The sequence below is a fragment of the Melampsora larici-populina genome, assembly GCF_000204055.1.
Source record: "Melampsora larici-populina 98AG31 unplaced genomic scaffold MELLAscaffold_12, whole genome shotgun sequence".
Taxonomy (NCBI): domain Eukaryota; kingdom Fungi; phylum Basidiomycota; class Pucciniomycetes; order Pucciniales; family Melampsoraceae; genus Melampsora; species Melampsora laricis-populina.
In genome coordinates, this window is record NW_006768776.1 from 1,363,196 (window position 1) to 1,384,241 (window position 21,046).

The 21,046-nt window shown below is 42.6% G+C and overlaps 4 protein-coding genes across 4 annotated transcripts; all 4 read left to right on the forward strand.

Annotated features, from left to right (window-relative positions):
• Positions 1-1,442: 1,442 nt before the first annotated feature.
• MELLADRAFT_71520 (uncharacterized protein) lies at positions 1,443-2,140 on the forward strand (the record flags this gene model as incomplete). The annotated part of the gene is made up of 1 exon (XM_007408365.1): positions 1,443-2,140. One exon carries the CDS (start codon positions 1,532-1,534, stop codon positions 1,979-1,981), a length of 450 nt encoding a protein of 149 aa, XP_007408427.1.
• MELLADRAFT_62055 (uncharacterized protein) lies at positions 2,119-3,733 on the forward strand (the record flags this gene model as incomplete). Its single annotated transcript, XM_007408366.1, has 5 exons — positions 2,119-2,272; positions 2,774-2,822; positions 3,141-3,209; positions 3,378-3,420; positions 3,503-3,733. The coding sequence occupies 5 exons, from the start codon at positions 2,119-2,121 to the stop codon at positions 3,731-3,733; spliced, it is 546 nt and encodes a 181-aa protein (XP_007408428.1).
• Positions 3,734-7,250: 3,517 nt separating this feature from the next.
• Positions 7,251-7,959, forward strand: MELLADRAFT_85033 (uncharacterized protein; the record flags this gene model as incomplete). The annotated part of the gene is made up of 3 exons (XM_007408367.1): positions 7,251-7,265; positions 7,318-7,607; positions 7,794-7,959. The coding sequence occupies 3 exons, from the start codon at positions 7,251-7,253 to the stop codon at positions 7,957-7,959; spliced, it is 471 nt and encodes a 156-aa protein (XP_007408429.1).
• Positions 7,960-11,582: 3,623 nt separating this feature from the next.
• On the forward strand, positions 11,583-15,196 carry MELLADRAFT_85034 (uncharacterized protein; the record flags this gene model as incomplete). Its single annotated transcript, XM_007408368.1, has 11 exons — positions 11,583-11,742; positions 11,831-12,126; positions 12,183-12,288; positions 12,366-13,474; positions 13,542-13,758; positions 13,807-13,875; positions 14,223-14,241; positions 14,282-14,760; positions 14,824-15,033; positions 15,104-15,138; positions 15,182-15,196. 11 exons carry the CDS (start codon positions 11,583-11,585, stop codon positions 15,194-15,196), a joined length of 2,715 nt encoding a protein of 904 aa, XP_007408430.1.
• Positions 15,197-21,046: the final 5,850 nt, after the last annotated feature.

A 21,046-nucleotide genomic window follows, 5' to 3' on the forward strand; every position in this document is an offset into this window, starting at 1 on the left:
TAATTAACAAGAACTGTAAGTTCATGTCGGACAGTTTCAAATGCATCAATCAGAGTAAGTTTTCATTTCTAAAAGAAAGTTGAATCGATTGACTGATGTAAATGCTGATGATAGTTGGGTTTTCTTTTTAGACAGCTTTTGTGATTGTACCTTGCGATTTAGATTTCCAGTCTAAATCAAATGAAACCAAATCGACTTTTCGATGTTCTTCATTTCATTTAATTGACAATTTCACTTGAAGATACGTCTTTAGAAAACGCCGAGAAGTTAGCAATCTTTCCATTGAATGTCAATATAAAAGTTTGATTTGATTTCAGGTCAAGCGAGACGGAAATTTGATACCAAGAGTCAAAAAAACTTCAGTGTTTTACTTCAAAATGAATCGGAAACCGTATACTTTAACATAGGCCACACGTCAGTTACTCAACAAATCTATGCAGCAAACCAATTCATTTTGACTAATCAACTTGAACAATGCTTACAAAACAAAAACAGAACAATATCATCTGTTCACTACTGGAATCTCTCTAGGCTGTGAGTTGGGTCTTGATCTTATCTTTCCTCATCAATATCGAATTACAATATACTATACTAGCTATCAATGGCTAATCTATCATTATTCTGAATAATCAGATCGGCTACTCACCTTCATTTATTACACTCGCAACCTTCAATCGGAAGATCAAGATGGAGGTTAAGATTACACAATTAAGACTGAACTCTCAGTTTCACTTCAAGCTAGGTTTACTCAAAAGGGTTTCAACTGTGACTTAGTCGCAGTATTTGGATCATAATCAAGTGGAAGGAGTATGGCTTAATTATATACCCTTCTAATCAACCTATCTTGTTTTGAAACTGAAATCTAATCTTTCTTTTTTGACCATAAAGGTACCCTGTTGAACCAAGCGTTTGGTATTACAATCGAGGACATGGATGAGCATGGATGAGGGTGATTAGTGAAGGTTTGCCATAGACCTATCACATTTGTAACTCCAAGAATTTGATGCTTCAGGTTAAGTAGACAGAAGAATAGAAGTAGGTCAATTGATTTCCATGTACTCGGAACCTTTTGATTCTTGATTGCAATCTAATTCCACATATAGGAATCTCCCTTGGCAATCCATCTACAACGAGGACCCAAGGCTCAGCTGACGGCTCCTCTGGCACCAAACTCTTCTGGGCCGAACCAATTCTCTTCTGAAGGTCTCATCCGCGCATGTCAAATGCTTATCCCACGACACATACCAATGAAAACCTGGATTCAGCCTGCTTTGCTGCCCTTCCAGACTTCAGTCGGCCCCCGAGCCCTAGGCTACATTCTTTACCCAATAATACTTTGAATTCCCTGGGCCTCTTGGCAGAGTAAGTCGATTGACATTGTCTATCTTGAGAAAAACTCGGTTACAAGGTACTGATCCACCACACACTCCTACTTATGACTTGCAGAGCTTCCCTGCGCAAAAGACACAATCGGCATAGATCTGATTGTAGTTCGAGCGGGTCTCACAGACAAACATCGCCTGTGCGGTCTATGCCACCGGATCAACGCACTCTATCAGCCCTCGACGAGCATGACATGTCACAACATCACATTGCTGAAGAGTCAGAACCAATGGGACAAGATGATGACAATTTGTCTCAGTGCTCTTTGGCTTTGAGTCTACAGGAGCCAACATCTGCTGTGGCTGACGAGTCTAACACAAATCATCATCATAGTAGCAAGACTCAACATAAACGCAAGGTCGGAGTCGCAAACCAATCATATTTTCAACCTGCTCCAAGACATACCTTGCCACTCCGACGAATTGTCATTGGACAACGAGCTCCCCCTGCTTTACTGACAGACAAGATATTAACTAATGAGGAAGCTATTGAATTATTCCAGATCTTTTTTGACAAATGCAACCCACAGTATGTCTTTAATAGATCTCTTGCAGATTTCACAACACTATCTCTTGGTCAATTCCTCATTTTAAGGTGAACTTTCTAATCTTACCTCTATGATTATTGTAGCTGCTGTATTCTCGAGCAAGACTTTCACACACCTACAATAGTCGGATCTTGTTCGCCGTTCTTATTCACCTTCATCTGTGCTGTGGCATCTCGATACTATGCAAAATGTCAAAAGCTATATCTCGATTGTCTCAGGCTGCAAAGCGCATTGCTTTTGATGTGATGGTCAAAGGCTATAAGTCTGTAGGAGTCATTCAAGCACTCTTATTATTGACCCTTTGGAACAAACCCGCAGAAAGGTTTGAAGAGGACCATACATGTGAGTTTTTGGCACAATACCCCGACGCTTGAAACTATTAGCGCCTTTGACATCACACAGGGGCCTTCTCTGGTATAGATATCTGTATGGCAGTGGATCTGAATCTTCACAGGAAAAGCGCCGTGCAATTGCCATTTGCAGATTCTCAGTCGCAAAAACCCATTCCTGACGATTCATCTATACAGCAAGAACACTACGAGAAAGAGATTCTGAACCGGCAAAGAACCTGGCTTTGTTGCTTTATTATTAATTGCTCATTATCAGCCCAGATGGGAAAACCATACACAATTTGAGAAGATTTCATCATTAGTTCTTCAAAACGTTGGCATAAACATCGTGCCTTGGTCCCAGACGACTCTGGTATCACAGCTATGGTGGATCTACATTGAATACACGTACATAGCTTAGAATTGTTCTATAAGGTTATCAATGATTGAGTATTCAAATGTCTACAGTCAAGATCTCTGGATTTGCTATATTCTCATACTGGTACACCCTCAGGCTTGAACGCCAATCTAGACTACTCTTTATTGATGAAGACCTTTTCTCAGTAAGCCGCCTCTTGGGTACTGATCTTCGCAGTTGATGGGCTGATTACCGATCATATGCATCCCAATAGGTCGCTAGATCAATGGATGACCGAGGTTATGTCAAATTGTTCTCGTTAGATTTCTTTCCAGACTGAAGGAACTCTATCTGTTTCTTAGTGCACCATTCGTACCCTTGACAATGAGCTTGATCGCCCGGGTGGATACAGACATAGCATGAAGGAGTTTTATTACAATTACTATGTGATGTCGATTTTGATGATAGCTCTTTGTTGTGTACTCGCCAACTGACTTTGCCTTCTTGATACTGCTTGTCACAGATTATTCACCATGAGCTTTATGCTACAACACACAATAGAAAACCCTGACAAACAAATTGAGCTTCCGCAGTACGTTCGATGATGATTTTGCTTGTTATATCATGCAATGATAGACTCACAGTCCGTCTAACTGATTATACAGTGTCTACCTGACCTTTTACGACGCGGCGACACAAGTGATCACTATGGCACAAGATCACTTGGACCTCTAGGTGCTTTGTGATATGCACCCGACAGTCAATTTGTATACATTGCTTATGCTGCAGTATTCTTACTGAAGGTACGCGGAGTTTTGAGGCCAAATCCAGAAAATCAACTGCTGATACCATATCTCTGAATGACCACAGCTTATATGACCACAGTTTAGCTCCACGTGTGACCCGTTGGCAGTCACAATTTTAGTCTATGACTGTACAGTGCTCTTAGAAGAGGTTTTGGTGGATGAGAAGCACATGCCAGCCCTGTATGCGGCCTTTTTGAAAGTGTTGTTGAATAGCAAGAAAGGAACTTCAGCATCTCCCAAAGACACAGATCATTCACAACCGTCCACTTCCACGCCTCTTGATCCCGGTGGATACAAGGACCCCAACTAATTCAACTTCAAACAAGGCAGTTGATAGCGAAGATTGTGGTTTGCAATCTGACTAGCACTCAGTTGCCACACAGCGCAAAGGTTTACCGGTTAATCCTGCTCCGGACAGAGTTGATCATATCACAGCCTCAGGTGTCCCATTTCCGCCTGGAAATCAATTGGACCCAGCTTTTGGATCTTCATCCGAGCTTCCGTCTAATGTCAATTGTCCAATACTACCATTTGACCTACAACCATTCGAGGGTTTTGTTGCGGAGAACGATTAACCACAAATGAACAATTGTCTTGTTGATACATTATTGGAAGATGGTGGATTTTGCGATTCGATTTTGATGTGTTAGTGATTTTCTTTTTCTTTAACCTTGAAAGAAATTGATTCAAAAGAAAGCTTGATTTACATAACATTTATTGCTTTGTCCTTCAATTTAGCTGGATATTCTGGACCATTATATGCACTTTCAGGTGGAGTTGGATTAGTTTTGCAATTTAATTCACATGATCAAATTGGATTTGGATTTACACCTACTGGATCTGGTAGAGCTACACCTAATCATTTTTTGAATCATACACAACATCATGGGAATGGGAATGGGAATAGGAATCTAAATGAAAATTCAAATGAACATGTTTAAGAAAAACATAAAGGTGAAAAATGAGGACGTTATGTGTATTATTTGGTTCGGTTTAAAGCATTTATTATGTATTCATTTTGTTAGAAACAAAAGTATTCATTAGATGAGAACAAGTTTGAAAAAGTAGTGAAATATGATGATAGTTTATGAAACAAAAGATCATGTGAAGCATAATATGAACGATGTCTGCAAGGTGTAAATTCACTGATGGTTCAGAATAGTGTGAAGATGCAGAAAAGTTTTTAAACCAGAGAAGGTTGGGAGGATATGAAAAAACGGTATGTTTCCTCAATTGTAAGACATGATGAGGGGAATACCCAGCAGAGAGATCATGATAAACTTTGAGTTTATGACTCTTATATGGGCTTATCACCACAAATAACATTGTATGTAGAATCACTCTCTTGCTTCCATAAATAACTGGTTTTGAAAAGATCCAACAAAAATTTTGCCTTGAGTCTTTGAAGCTCGCTTTCTAGCCAATCATCAAGAGTGATGGTTTGAAACCAACTTCAAATCCTTGCACAGGAAACACAAGATGATTTTGCCATGGGAAAACCAATTGTCGTTAACTCAGTTAATGAGCCAAAATATTTTGTTTTGGCATTATATCTGTGTTTTTTCTATTTTTTGGCTCAGAAACTTCAGTCTTCCCATGGGAAAATCCAATTTTGTTTCCTGTGTTGGCCCATTGCCATTGTTTTTGAGGACACCTGGTAAAAGACATTGAAAGAAGACTTTACACTGTGATCATATATCATTGAACCTGATGAAGAACAAAAGAAAGATACTTTGTATTAGTAACGCTAAGATCTTGGATTTCAACCCAATCTGTCTTAACTCATTATTAGTCCAGATGGAAGAAGATCTCTCCAAATTATATGCCATGAACAAATCAATCGACCCAAGCAAGTCCAAGAAGAACTCCCAAAAAGACAATATTGGACTCTTATCAACATTGACCTCCTACTGGTCTTGCTTTGGCTGTAGCATCCAATACAATTGTAAATGGATCATCAGTCATCCCAGGTGAGAAAGCAATCATTCCAGGTACATCAAATCCATACCAGCTCAGTTCTTAGCAAAACAGTGGATATCTTTCATTTTCCACAACCTGTTTTATTTATATATTTGTTGTTGTTCAATTTGAGTATCCACCCTAAAGAAAAGCCAGAATGCAGGGAATCAGCATGTACTCAAATTATTAATTCAACAAAACAACTAGAAACTTAGCAAAAGATCAGTCATATGAGTAGACAATTTATTCGCACATTCAGAATTGATATTTTGTTCAAATTTGCTGGATTTTGTTTGTAATGATGTTGTTCAGATCATGGCTACCATACCTTTGCTTGTTTGTATCTCTAATTGTTTTGTGGACTTTTCCACATTTTTGGTTTCAAACCTCTCTTGCCTCAAAAGGCAATTTTGCCGCTTTTGCTGTCTGGTTCTTATGGCTTTTTAGTTTCTGTTTGTGACTTGTGAAAAAATGATGTTTGCTTGCTTTTAAGTGTGTTAGACTTTGTTTGCGCCACTGGTTGTTTTTCTTTATATTGTATTTTGAAACACCTCCTTGCACAGTATGCCATGTCCTCCATTTTCAAAACTTTGTTGGAGGCTCTTCTTGCTCATTCTAATGCAGCAGTGTTACATATGGTAGAGGTTGTGTGCAACCCATTTACCTTTTCCCTTTGCTCAATACGTAGAGCTTGTTGGTCAAAATGTGGTATTTATTCTGGCTGAGAGCGGCGCCCGCCGCCCCCAAATGGCTAGTTTTTTTGTATTTTACAGACAGATATTGTTCAATGTACTAACAATAAAGGCTGAGAATCATCAAAAACCCACATGTAACAGTACCTGAAATTTGGCCCGTGATTTTGAAGACAGGATTTTGAAATTTTCAAACATCAATAACTTTTGCATTTCCGAATCAAATCACTCGAATATTAGTTCATCAGAAAGGTGGGTCCTTCCTCTACATTTATCATTGAGGCATCACATCTGTAGCCGGTCTGCAAAAGATCCTACAGAGCTATTTATTCAGAACTGTTTGAACATATGTAGAGTGTTTACATGACTAGATAACACCTTACTACCTTTATGAAGTTTAAAGGAGAATGTTTCAGCTTTTGAATGAACCAAAAATCGAGTCATTTGGAGCAGAATTGCAAAAGTTATTGAAGTTTTTAGACCACAAAATATTGTCTTCATAATCATGAACCAAATTTCAGGTATTGTTACAGGTGGGTTGTTGATGATCTTTAGCCTTTATTGTTAGTACATTAACCAATATCTGTGTGTAAAATACAAAAAAATACTCATCATGACGCCCCAACATCTAGGAACAAGGTGCATATTTTTTCAAATTTTTAGCTCTCTTCCTGTCGTGTCAGGATTTTTCTTTGTCAGTAGTTTTCTTTACCGCCCGGTAAAGATTACATTTTGTGTAGTGCCAGGAGCATAAGGATTACCATTGAATTTCAAATCACCGGCGGTCTCGCAGTCCCATCTGGCTTGCCTCACCGCTAGCTTCTGGACTCCTCGTGGTAAGACAACTGTATCCACCTTCCTACCCCTCTTCCCATCTTTCTTCCTCTCATAAATGATCCTCGATCTCTTCCTAAACACCACTGCTCTCACCGCTAGATGATACCTCAGACCAACCATCCAGCTCTTGAACTTCACCATCAAGTCATTGACTACCGCTTTATGAACAAAAATCCATGCGGCGTAGCCTGAGTGTCCATAGACCTCTTCTGCATAACGTGCTTCTAGATCGCAGGCCATCACAAAGTCGCCATAGGTCACCTGCCTCTCCTGGTCTCGTTCCGAGACCGAGGCGTCCGAGCCCTTCTTCCACTTCTTTGATCCGTCCTCAACCGCAGAATGGAACGCTCCTATGTAAGACCTCCTAAAGACTGATAGAGGCACATATTTCTTGAATTTTCTAAAGTTTTTATCCCACTCATCTGGGAGATCAGGGAGGTCAAGGCCCGAGATGGTGTCCATCCCGAATTCCATCATCTTCTTCTTCTTTGAAGGTTTCCTGTCACTCGAGTCTGAGGATTCTGAGGAAGAGTCCGAGGTGCTTGATGAGCTAGACGAGCTGGAGGAAGAACGTCTTCGGCCCGACTTCACTTTCCGATTTGAGGAGGATGACTCAGAGGATGAAGAGGTCGAGGATGAGTCACTGGAGCTGTCCGAGCTGGACGAGGATGAGCTTGAGCTCGAACTCGACAAAGAGTAACGTCGTTTCCCCTTTCCCTTCTTATCCCTACAGGAAGACTTCCGTTTAGCTGATGACCTCTTCGACCTCCTCTTCCCTTTCCCCCTCTTTTTCTTCTTTTCTTTCTTGACTCCTTTCCCCTTCCGTTCCTCCACACCTCCCCTATGCTTTCTTGCTTCCGCCTCGCGCAATTCGGATTGCAGAGCCTTTATGGCCTCAATGTCCTCATGTTCGATTGCATACAACAAGCGGTCCATTAAAGGAGCGGAGGCCCCGAGTCTAGCCACCGCAGCAGGGGCATTAGGATTGGCGGATCTCCCCTCTCCAGTAGAGACGTTCGAGGCATTTAACAAAGCCGGGGCTGTGTAAAGAAGCAACCCGTTCAGGAAGCAAGAGCCCAACAATTAGTCACCAGCCTCTACTCCGCGCCAACGAGAGATAAAAAGGGGGGGGGGGAGGGGGGGGGGTTGGTGCCTCCTAGTCTTAGGTCCCAGGTCTAGTGTACGCCTGCTTCTACTTTCCTTGCTGGTGAGGAAAGGAGCTCAGATCCCATTCATCTTAGACCAGTTCTCGTCTCATATCAGACAGGGTCGGGAGTGCTCTCACAGTCTACTCGACCGGAGCACAAGTACGTCACTATCTCCACATTGCTTTTCTTTCAGCCAGGATAGTACACTGATCCTTTCCCCCTTCCTCATCCTACTCTCCTCTATCCACATCCTTCCTCTCCACCAATGCTACAACTGATTGAACAGGAGCGAGGGTTATCTGAGAGTCAAGGAGGGAGGAGGGGGGAAAGGGGTCTGCTAGGAGCTCGAGAGCTGCTACTAGCTCTCCGAAGGAGCCTCCATGAGGCTGCTACTTCCTAACAGCGACTTTCTACACGAGGAGTAGGGGTGGGGGGGGTGTCTTGACAGCCGGATGTGAAAAAGAAAAGGAACTAGAGACGTGGCTTACGTAAATCATCTTCGATCAAATACCTGTAAGACTTTCCCAGGTCGATCGAGCTCTCCTCCTCAGAAGAGGACTCCTCCAGTCTCACCTTCTTCTCTTTCCTCTTCCTGTCTCTTGAGGTCTTATTCTTGTTCGCTGATTTCTTCTTCTTCTTCTTCCCCTTTAAACTCTGTTCAGAACTAGATTCATCTCCACCTGAGAATCCACTGCCTCCTTCTTCATCTCCATCCAGTTCCACCATCGGATTTGCATGCAACACTCCAGATGACTTTCTCTCCTCCACCTTTGTCCCGTCATTTACCGGGTCATCAACGATCTCGATTGGATTATCGTCCTTCCTCGTCTCTAACTCCTTCCCTCGTTCTTCTGAAGGGTCCCCCGTTAAAGGATCTATTCGGGGTGGTTTGAGTCCAGGGGGGGCCCGTGAGCACGCTCTCTTCAATCGTCCTTCGGCTTGTTCTTTCAGTTTTAGTGCATGTAGCCTCTTCTTCTCTTTGTCTTGAGCAATTGAGTTCATCATTTTTTCGGATTGATATTTCGGTGTGACTGGAGCTTTCTTTTTCAATTGCCTCCACATCCACGTGGAATAATGAGAATAAACAAGTATACTTGTAAAAGGTATGTATGCTAAAAAGATTTTCCTATTTTTTAACTGACTTTTCTAAGAGTTTTGGTATACTCTTTGAAAATCACTTGCCCAAGGAGGAGTGCAGGATGCGGTGCTAGAGATAGGAATGGTGAAATTGGAAGGATTGTTGTGAGGAAAAATTTTTCCCCCTCTCAATCCATTCTTCCAAATTCACCATACATAAATGACACAGTTCCTATGACATCTATGTGTGATTGCACCCGCACCTGTCACTCCTCTCTTCCTCAGGAATGGACTATATTGTACATCCTCAGGCTCCTGAACACTACCAATATGATCATGAGACGCTTCATGTGAAAAAGGGCCAGAGGATTGATCTCTCAGTATCAACAGTTGACACGTCTCGCAAGAGGCAGCAGGCAAAGCCTTTTAACAAACTGTGAGCTCAAAAACGAGATATATAGTGTCGATTCCCCCCGCCGGCGGCCCGTGGTCTCCGCGTGAAACAGATTATGCAAAGGGACATAGTACATAGCATACCTCTATGCATGGAGTCTCTTGAACAAGAAGAATGGTGGTGAAATCACCAATCTTAAGACTTTGAATTGACAAGAAGGTCAGATTCTTAGTCTCAAGGCGACACAAGGACCTTCCAAATGTCATGACTGACCGATGCTTGGCAACAGCCGGGCAGTCTTGACTTGCTGAAAAAAAGTTGTGCAAAAACTCGCCTGAAGCACATTTCGAAGACCACTTTCAACATATTTTACAGCAAAAATGGTAGCAGAGCTCTAGCTGAATTGATTTATCACCTCAAGTTCACGTATAGCATAGTTCTTTCAAAGATGGAATTGAAGATAAGGATAATTGGTTAACACAAATCCTTACATCGTTCCCTAAATGCAGGTTTATTTTGGTGTGGGTCATATTATCACTCAGATCACGCCATTTCAGCCTAACAATCAACTTTATCATTTTCTGAATCATGACAGGCCAGAATGTTTTTTTGAGATCATGTCTCTCGAGTATATGCTCTTTACAGAATGATCAAATTTCAGTCTCAATTTTGTTTGTCCATTGTACTATTTCTACATTAAATCATTGTCCATAGTGTTACCAGGAATGTTTCCCTTCTATTGTACAAATTCAAGCTCGATAGTTAACTACGTGAGTATATGCGATATCCATGAATGGTTTTGCTAGTTGGGTGACTGTAAGTCGGAGAGCGGGAAAAGTCTCCTACGGAAGGGTGAATGGCGTGAAGACAGCCCTCGAAGCTACCCATCGCTAGTCGTGAATTGGATTGAGCGACATCCTGTTCGAGAAAGTCAAAGTGCAAAGCATTGCGAGATGAGTGCAAGTAATATACAGATGAGCCGAAACCACGACTTACATTTGGTTGATAGGTTGTATGGGTCGCTCCCATCAGGGTCACTCGTACCATACATGTCACTGTCAAAAAAGGGAGGGATCAGAACTTCCGAACTCAAGTCCACACTCTTTGTAAAAAGGATGACATAAAGGAGCTCACTGGACTGGACGAGCAGCAATGAATGTAGTAGCCATCATGAAGAACAAGACCATAACTCTTAAAGCTGCCATAGGACCCAGGAAAGCTCCTACTGGGGTTTGTGCCTAAAATTGTCGGGATTTGGCCTTGGTTTTTACCTATGTGTGTGCCGAAATTTGTCGGAATTCACCCTTTTTGCCCATATGTTTGTGTCAGAAAATGTCGGAATTTTGGCCTACTTTTGGGCAAAAAGTTGACAAAAGTGTCATAAAATACCTAAATTTTCTAGTCAGTTTGGGTCAGCCTATGATCCACCACTCGATCTAGCTCATTCAGGCTCATTCCACCACTCGATCAAGTCTCTCAACCCTCCCGGTCCAGCTGTACCTCAATTTATCTCAATATCCTTTAACAACATTATATCTTGACTCTTGAGATTTTTCGTGGCTGTGAAAAAGTACGTCTTAATTTATCACTTCATTGTTATCAAGCATTCTTCTCTTCGCTGCTCGATCAATTTTTGCACCAGGTATCATCACTCTTAGCCGGATCTATGAGACGATACCTGTGATTTGGATCAAGGCATCCGGATGTGCTTCTGATTCCATGAAGCAACAGATCGACTTGATGGTACCCATGCTAACAAATGATATATACCTTGACATTTCTCTTGAATATGTATAGGAATCTTGACACGAGATAACAGAAATCATGCCGCTCCTCAATGATGTCATGAAAGAACTCTTGCACCTCGTTGAAGAATCCCCGATCATTGCCACGGCTACATGCGCAGATACTATTTACCGTACTTTTTCTAATTCACCATACTTACCAGCAAAGGACGCAGAAGACGGAATTTGGTTGAGTGTCAACAAAAAGCTCGATGGACTGTTTGGTTCTGACAACGGTCTTGAAAATGTCCGGAAAGGGCCTGAAGGCATGGCTTTGGTCATCAAGTATGTCAATCAGGCACGCGAGCATCCCACCTGGGATTCGCCAGAAGACCAGCAAAAAAGACTGCAAAAAATGGGCAATTATGACTCGACTTCAGATCAGTTGATGAAGCTCAAATTCAAGAGAGTTATTGAAAAACTGTGGGGTAAGCCTTCCTCCGCTCCACATGTTTTTATTTGTGGTCATACAGATGAGTTAATTAGGTTTGCTGACACCAAATTTGTGTCCATTAGAACTCGGAAAATCTTCTCCAAAAGATCATCCACCTGCTAAATCTTCAACAAATCCGGCAAAGGGAGTTAAGCGCCGAATGGTTTCGAACCCCACCTCTGATCCCAATGTTGCAGTTGCCCAGGAACCCAAGCCTCCTCCAAAACGACAGCATAATGTAGCCAGCACATCTACTGCAATTTTAATCTTATCTGACAACGAAATCCTAGCTGAAGACAACGAGGTTGTGTTTATCAAAAGCAACATTAATACAGCTTCACAAAAAAAAAACAAAAAAAAGAAAAGAAGAAGAAACAAAGTGTGATTCTCCTATGCCCTCTATCCAAACTCGACAATCCTTGTGTCCGTTGTAAGATCGAGCGGCACCCGAGGGGCCAGGCTTTGAAGTGTCACTGTGGATCAGCACCTGTAACTCTTCATGGAGGAAGATTTGAGAGGGCAGAAGCACACTGGTTAACTGGTACGATTTCATTCTCCCTCCCATCTTGAACATCTTTTAAACTTGTGCTGATGTCCTTGCCGTTTCATTATTATCAGATAAATGTGCAAAGACAACTGCTCAATTGCGATCCAACAAACTCTTGAGCTCGTTCTTTGTCAAAGACCCGGCTCTCCAACCTGTCAACAGGAATATTATTGAGGCTGCTTGTCCAGGTCTCACAGACAAAACCTGGCCTAGACCTAAATCTGAGCGTACAATTGCTGAGTTCATGGACAGCACCTGTACCATCTATCGCGGTAATGTTCAACACAAAATACTCAAAGAACTGTTTGGGGACGATCTTGGGGAGAACGATCTTACGGAATCACAAAAGGCTAAACTTGTGACGGAACTGGATGCACGCTCCACTTGGGAAGTCAAGAGACACGGTGAACGCAATGCCATCTACTCAACATCTTGCAAAAGGACTGTCAACCACCACAAAAAGGATCCTCTCCAACCTTGCGATTCATGCCTTGAATTGAAAGACCTTAGCAGCTTGAGACGAGCTCTCAATCACAAATATGCAAAGGGTGATAACAAGAAATTTACACCCAACTATCTGCTAGTTATTGATAAATACAATACCATTGTGAATGAGTGCAAAGAGGTCAAAATCCTTGGAAAGTCTCTTGAATCTTCACGTAATGGCGACTTCGGTGATTTTCTCGACCATCTAGTGATTATGGCGAGAAGAGGAATTTTTGAAAACCGTCAAGCTGTTAAAGGGATGATAATGGGATGTGCTATACGCGCCGAGCGTGAGGAGGCAGGAAAGTCTCTTCGGGGTATGCGAATAGATACTCATCTCAATGATTGCCTTACCACTCTAGGTGCAATGAGCAAGAGCGCACTCAAGCTTCTCACAGAGAACTTTGTTGGGAAGACATTACGATGCCAAAGAATGGATCGAGCAAGGAGCAAGACTGAGATAGAAGATGGAATGGTTCAAGGGAATTTTGATCGTGCAGCTGCTATTCTTACTGAGCTTGGATATTCGGGTCCGGTTGCGGTTGGCTCAGATCAGACTGTTTGTGTTCAGACTCTTCGGCATCATCGCGGTTTCATTGTTGGAGCCCAGGGAGGCGATATACCGTTTGATAATCCAGATGAACTGCAAAAAATGCTTGAGAAGATCAAGAAGCAAAATAACTTGTGTTCAAAAGTGAGTGTTTGTACATCTCACATAGCCTGATCTGTACACTGACCCATGATCTCTCTTTAATCCCTAGATCCGAGCTTACACCATTCAGGTCCCTCTTCCAAATATCCCAACTCTAGTTGTTGCATTATTAGCCAGTGCATCCGATGAAGGAGCGGACGAAATTTCAGTCCTCCATGATAATATGATAAGAATGAGTCAAGCATCAGGTATCAATGTCTTATCGATTGGAGCCGACGGAGCCGCTAATGAAATTGCGGCACAGGTCAAACTGAATCAAATGACCAGTCATTTTTTAACCTATTCAAACAATAATCTCGATGTTCACATCAAAGTACCACTGTTTGGAAACCCACCACGCCCAGTTGTGACCTTACAGGACCCAAAGCACGCTAGAAAGACCGGTGCGAATCAATTACTCTCAGGATCACGTTTAATAACTATGGGAAAATTTGTTGTTTCACTTCAAGATCTTTCTCAGGTTCTACAGACATCAAACAGCCCGCTTCTTACTAAAGATGTTTTTGATTGTGATAAACAAGACGATGGTCGTGCATTAAGGACTTTCTGCTCTCAAACTGTGGCTACTACTCTGGCTAGAGATGATTGTTACGGCTTAACTGTGTACCTTTTTATCATTGGCGAACTATGTGATGCGTGGCTGAACAAAACTATGGGTCATCGTGAGCGAATTAGGGCGGTGTGGACGGCCGGCTTCTTCTTACGTATCTGGAAAGAATACCTTCTGAAGTGTCAGAAAAGAACAAATGGTCTGATGAGCTTCCATCTCAACAGGATCTCTCATGCCAGCTTCAAGATATTTTCAAATCTAGCGGAATCTTTTTTGGCATTGATCATCTCTCATCGCGATTACTATCCCGATTTCCCGTTTTGTCCATGGAAACACGGAACTGAAGCGTGCGAGCACATATTTGGGTGGATGAGAGTAATCTCTCCAAACTTTAGCGTTCTTGATGCTCGTCTCATGATGCCAAAAATCATGGCTGTTGTCAAGAGCATCATGAGTGGGAGGATGAAAATAGCACCATCAGAACATGTACATGCTGGGTACCAGTATGATCTTCGTGAAAGTGATATCAACAACCTCGATCATCTCCGCAATTTCCCATCTAATAGTGAAATCACATCGGATCTTACCACTGCTAAAAAACGTGCTGTTAGCATGGCTGAATTTTGCGGGATGGTCTCCAGCGAACTTGAAGATCTTGACCATGACATCGAGGATATAGTCAGCTCTACTGTTGATAAAGTCCAAGAAGACTATCTAGGTATATAAACACACACCCTCAATGTTTGTTGATCATACAGCTGACGACCGTCTACTTATTCAGATATTTCAACTAGTGCCTCCAAAGACTACGAAGTCAGATATGGCTACGAATTTGGGGAGTTTCCTGAGAACGAGGCTTTTGAAGCAGCAGCTAGATTGACAAAAGAGCAGAACGCTCTTGCTGTCATGCTTGATCAAGTCCCTGAAACTCTTGAGGACGAAGTTGTACAAAATGCTGCAATGTCAATCTCCAACCTTCTTAACTCCAGTGGTACGTTCTATCTTGGAAACTCATCCATTCTTTAAACTGAAATATCTGCTCAAATATTATCGCAAAATAGATGAGCCTGAGCAACCCAATGCACCTGCTTCTCCAGTCAGCTTTTGCGAAGAAGCCCTGGTGAGCCTGACCATTGGAGAAAAACTTGACCTGAAGAACATACTTGAGCTACGAAAACGTCATGATAGTCAAGTTGCCAAGAATAAAGGAAATGATCGAATGTTGACAAATGCGGAAGGATTAAGCCTTGAGCTCAATTCAAGAACAAATGACGGCAGCATGAAGCCTAGTGCTTGCTCTAAGGCTATAGCGGTTTTCATGAAGACATTTTCTGGGACTCCAGCTGGAGCTGCACGTCGACACCGGTGGAACATACATGTAAAACTTGATTTGGTGGGGATTACCAAAAACACCTCCACAGAACGAGCTATTGACACACAACACTTATTTGATGGGGGCTCTATCGGAGTTGAAAACCCAATTGAGCCTGGTAAATTTCTCATCTTAATTAAAAACAATGTACGTTTGTCTCTTGATCTTGAGAATCTAGCCAATCACTGATATCTTATGGACCTCAGGCCTTGTATCTTGCACGCACAATGGTCATCTATGAGCATGTAGCTGGGAGACATGCCTTTGTTACCAGTGCTACTTCAAGAAAGAAACTATCGCACATTGGTGTGCAAATATTATATTATAAACCAGGATTACCGGTGGCAACTGCTACTGAAGAGTCTGCTCCAGATACCTGGACATATGCTCTCCTGGACGCTCCAGACATTCTCTATGTCTTCAAGCCTTCCGATGGTTCCAACTTTGCATTTGTTGACGATGGATGTTATTCAATCCCTATGGTCATCCGCAATATGCTACGAAGTATCAACATTAACAAACTTGTTGAAAGATATAATAGCGAAAGAAAAAAGTCGAAATCGATTGCTCCTGAAGAACATGAATAGCAGTTCTAGTGTTTTGTTGTTGTTGTTTTGCAATAGCTTATGTTTTTGGGTCATTAAATCATGTGACTCTCTACAAATATGGAAAGAATTCTTTATTGAATCATGCACAAAAAGTCTTTTTGTACCAAACTTTCCAATTTTGTGCGATCTGAGATGCCCACAGTGCACCTCCCCCATGACAGTGCGTGCACAGGGCAGGTTTTGAGGTCTTGGTGAGGTTTGTGTCAAAAAAGGTCGGGATTTGGATTTTTTTTGGGATCTGACCAGAGTTTGAGTCCATTTTACGTCGGGATTCTCGTTACAAACCTCAATAGAAGCTTTCCTGGGTCCTGCTGCCATCTCTCAATCAATTGATTGACAAGACGTAATTCTTAGGAATAGGAACAATGGGTTTAACTACAAGTGTCAATGGATAGGAAGGAAAAGAAATGTTCTTGATTGACCAGTCAAGGTCATGTGCGTCTAACGCTGACTTTATATACTCCAAATTTCCTCAAGTCCAGACACTATGAAATACCACATGCCGGTTTCCTAGGTGAAGATGACAAAGGTAGTCTTTACATCATCACAGCTTTCGACCTCGACGCTGTCACAGTCCATGGACTGAAATCTAGGAGTCATTTCACAGTAGCTTAGTTGCCGATGGCGACGCTTTTGTCAATGTTGAGCGTAGGTACGATCGAACTTAACTCAGTCCTCTCGCTGGAGCAGTTGGTACGGTCCAGTAAGAGGAACTGCAAGTTAGGCTTGAGGTACGATCGATCTTGGTTGATGTGATCTTGACTTTAAGCGCAAGTTGCCGGCGGATGTACACACATACCCCAACTCTTTTAATTTCTAAGAGCTGTTTTATCAGTGATGACACCGCGGGTATCATCGAGTCTCAGAGTTTCAGGAGGAGGTGGCAGCGGAGCGACTGGGTCGCGTAGATCCACCATGATGACTGTTGACGAACGCTTGAGCAGCACCGGTGTCAAGCATTATACATGCTCGGAAACCACACAGGTCTCAAGTATTGCAGCTTCTGATCATCATGGCAAGGGTCAGATCAAAGAACTTAACATACATATGTACACCTCCAATTTCAAGACAGTGTTTGTATTTGCTAACGCCAGTGTTCAACCTTGATTGTGAGTATCTACCAACCAAGGTTCGAGTACAACATGGTGATGATTTCCAGCATTCATCATGGACTTGGAGGCAAATGAACACAGTCGTGAGCAAATATTGAGAAGCTGGATGTGAAAAAGGGCCAGAGGATTGATCTCTCAGTATCAACAGTTGACACGTCTCGCAAGAGGTAGCAGGCAATGCCTTCTAAAAACTGTGAGCTCAAAGACAAGATATATATAGTGTCGATCCCCCCCGCCGGCGGCCCGTGGTCTCCGTGTGAAACAGATTACAGTTGACTCTGAGATAACCCATACCCTTTTATGGAACCCAAAAAGTATGGGCTATCAGGATCCTCTGCAATAACCCATATATTAGTGGTTATGGTTTATTGCAGAGATTTTTTTGGGGAAGGCAAGAGAGTATGTGATTTCATTGCATATGTTTCAAGAAGAGCAAGCAAGGAAAGACAATAGGTTGGGCTGGACTAGCGTTTTGGAACAAGCTGCACTGAATGTAGGCAGAGCTTGCCAAAGAGCCCTCCCACAAGATTTTGCTTCCTCAGAATCTTTGTGTTTGAGGTAATTTGTCATTACATTGGCTGACTTAAGGAAGTCAGAGTATGCTGGGCAAGGAGGTCCCTTGATCTCAGCGTGTTCTGGAGCAGATAGAGGTGTGATGTTGTTGCATTGTCTAATTGCTTCAAAGATTTCCTCCGGACTCCAGGTCTCAAGGCCACTCGTGTGCTCATAGGTAGGATTTAGGAGTTCTGTAATGGGCATCATATTGTTTTATGAACAATTCAATGAAATGAGTTCTTGAATATCCTGCTCAAGATCTTGCTGAGCAGATGGATTGAGACTCTATGGTGCAATATTTGATTTTTTTTGTGGGAAACTATGGGTTTTTGGCTTTGATTTTCAAAAAAAAGCTATGGGTTATGGGGTATGATAGAGTTATGGGTTTTTGGCCCGTTTTCCCCGCCCATAAAAAATATGGAGGCCAAAAACTATGGGTTAGGGTAGAGTATGGCGTATTGGGGATATGGGTTATTTCAGAGTCAACTGTATGCAAAGGAACATAGTACATAACATACCTGTATGCATGGAGTCTCTTGAACGAGAAGAATGGTGGTGAATTCACCAATCTGGAGACTGTAAATTGACAAGAAGGTCAAATTCTTAGTCTCAAGGCGAGACAAGGACCTCCAAATGACATGACTGACCGATGCTTGGCAACAGCCGGGCAGTCTTGACTTGCTGAGAAAAAGTTGTGCAAAAACTCGCCTGAAGCAATATCGCAACCGCTCCGCAACTTTTAGTGGTTGTGGTGCGGTTGCGTTGCGGTTTTTGGCCCCGCAATGACCCCACAATATATTGCGGGGTCGGCGCACCGCAATCCGGGGCCGAAAAATCCGGTTTTTGTCAACTGCAACGAAATTTCGGTTTTCTCTGCAATATTTCGGACATTGCGGAGTGAAACCCTTCGATCAGGCAGCCACCATTCAACCTAGATCAACTTCATCACCTCCACCAGCAATCTTCCCAATATGGAAGGTGGCGCACTCGACAACAACCACTGGAATAAATATCACATTTGGCCAACCTGTGGTTGGATCTCAATTCGAATGTTGGATCTCAGAGGGTGAGTGATTTTTTTATCAATTCATTTTTTTACCTTTCATCCAAATCCACTCTGACCACCTATTTTTCCATATACTTCATTCTACATCAATCACCACCATGCCACTCTCCCAAACCCCATCGCAAAGTAGCCTCCAGGTTCCTGGTCAGACCTCCACTAGAACACTTTGCCCACCAAGCCCTGCTCGCAAGCAGCCAGGGCTCGTTCCTACTCCGAAAGACTCACGTATCACCCTTTCTCAACAATCAACTCCTGAAAGTGAAGAAGCATCACCCAACAACCTTTCACATAGACCTGCTTCACCTCGACCCCCCGTTAGTAAAAAAGCGTCACCAGTTCCAAAAGCAAAGGGAAAGGTCAGTCTATATGTTTGGTATTGGACATTTGAATGGAGAACTAACCTAAAGTAATCTGATTACAACTTCTAGACTCGCTCATCGACTAGCAAGCGCGCCAGGTCGCCATCAGGTACTCCATCAGGTACTCGATCAGGTAGCAACACTGAAAAGAAAAAGAAATTGAACGTCGAGAAATCAAACGTTGAGAATTCGAAGTCAAAGACAGATGTAAGTCGCACTTTGTCTTTCTTCCATCTATTTCATCTATTTCATCTTACTTATCTTACTTATCTTGATCTTTGACCAGGTCTATGAGGTACCTGACGACGCAGACATAGATCAAGAGTTGGACGATGACATACAGTTCATCCATTCCAACGACGAACCCGGCTATAATGAGTCTCGGACTGACGATGTGAGGGACCTGCTTACTTATTTTGAACCACCCCAAGTAAGTAATTCTTTATCTACTTTCTCTCTTCTCTTACTCTATGTTTTATTAACCATTTCATGTGGCATTCTTCTCAAGGGACGCTTGTACAAATGCAAATTTTGTCGCAAAACTTACACAGGCGACAAGACGAAAACCTCATACTTCAACTTACGGGGCCATCGCGATGGCAGTGTTTCCCGTCCTCAGTGCAAAATGCGACATAAGGCAATTGCAGAAGGCTTCGACCTCCCTCCTTCATACAACGACAAGCAGGAATTGAGCCAAAAAAAAAACGACAAAGGTACCTTATCCGCCTTTGTCAGTGGACCTCCCTTCACGGTCGAGCTGGTCAACATGCTATTGGTCTTGTGGATCGTTCGACACGCCCTTCCTTGGGCTCGATTTGAAGACTCGGCGCTTCGAGCAGCTTTCAATTCAATCAATCGAGGTGCTGTGGTAAGATCAAGGACGTGGGAAGCACAGCAGTCTGTCATCCTTTATTCAGACTTACACAACAAAGCCATCAATACTGTCAAGGTAAGTACTTCCAATATTTTCGTTTACCTATTCTACTTCATACTTTGTATTAATATTATCCCAAATATGTATGTGACCAGATGAACAAAGGTAAAATCTGCCTTGTTCACGACGTTTGGACGACGAAAGGGAACCGCCATGCCTTCATTGGAGCGACCGCGAATTACATCGATGAAGACTGGAACTATCAATCGACTCACCTGACCCTGAAGCTGGTTGTATGGAGGCACTTTGGTTCTCTCTTAGCGAGACCAATTGGACGATACTTGATCCGTCACGGTCTCCATGAGAAGATAAGTATCATCATCTCGCCATTTCATTTGTTGTCTATATTTCTTAGTTTCCTCTTTCTTTTCTTGTTTGCTCGGTTTTGATTGTCTTTTGCTAATTATTACTTTCTTTCATTTACATGTTATGCCAGACTACCAACAGTGGCGGCAACAATAGCCCAATGGCTCTTGAGCTCGAATCAATGTTTGCGAAGGCCGATAAACCGGTTACTTGGGATAGTCAGGCGTACCACATTCGGTGCTATGCCCATAAACTGAACCTCACAGTTGGGCATGGCCTGAAAGTGATCGGTCAGAAGGTAAATGTTTTGAAATCAACAATTCCACACGGTTTGCCGCTCCCAATTCCAACTCTTGAGGTTAATAACGGCGAGGACGGGCTTGAAATGGATGAATCGGATGAGGATGAAGACAATTCAGGCTTACCTGAAAAGCCTGACGGTGTTGATGACAAGGATGAGATTCTCGATACACCTGAGGATGAAGCTTGCGAAAAGGAAAACATTGTGGCTATGGCACTTGTGAAGGTACGTCATGTATCCTTTATTTATCTTCTTTATGCGTCTTCTTTGCCTCCTGAATGGTGATATTAACAATTGATGTCTTCTGATTATCAATGTAGGTCGATACTGTTAGTGGTCAGATTGCTAGCAGCGCTGCTAGGCGATACGATTTCAAGGCTCATGCTGCTCG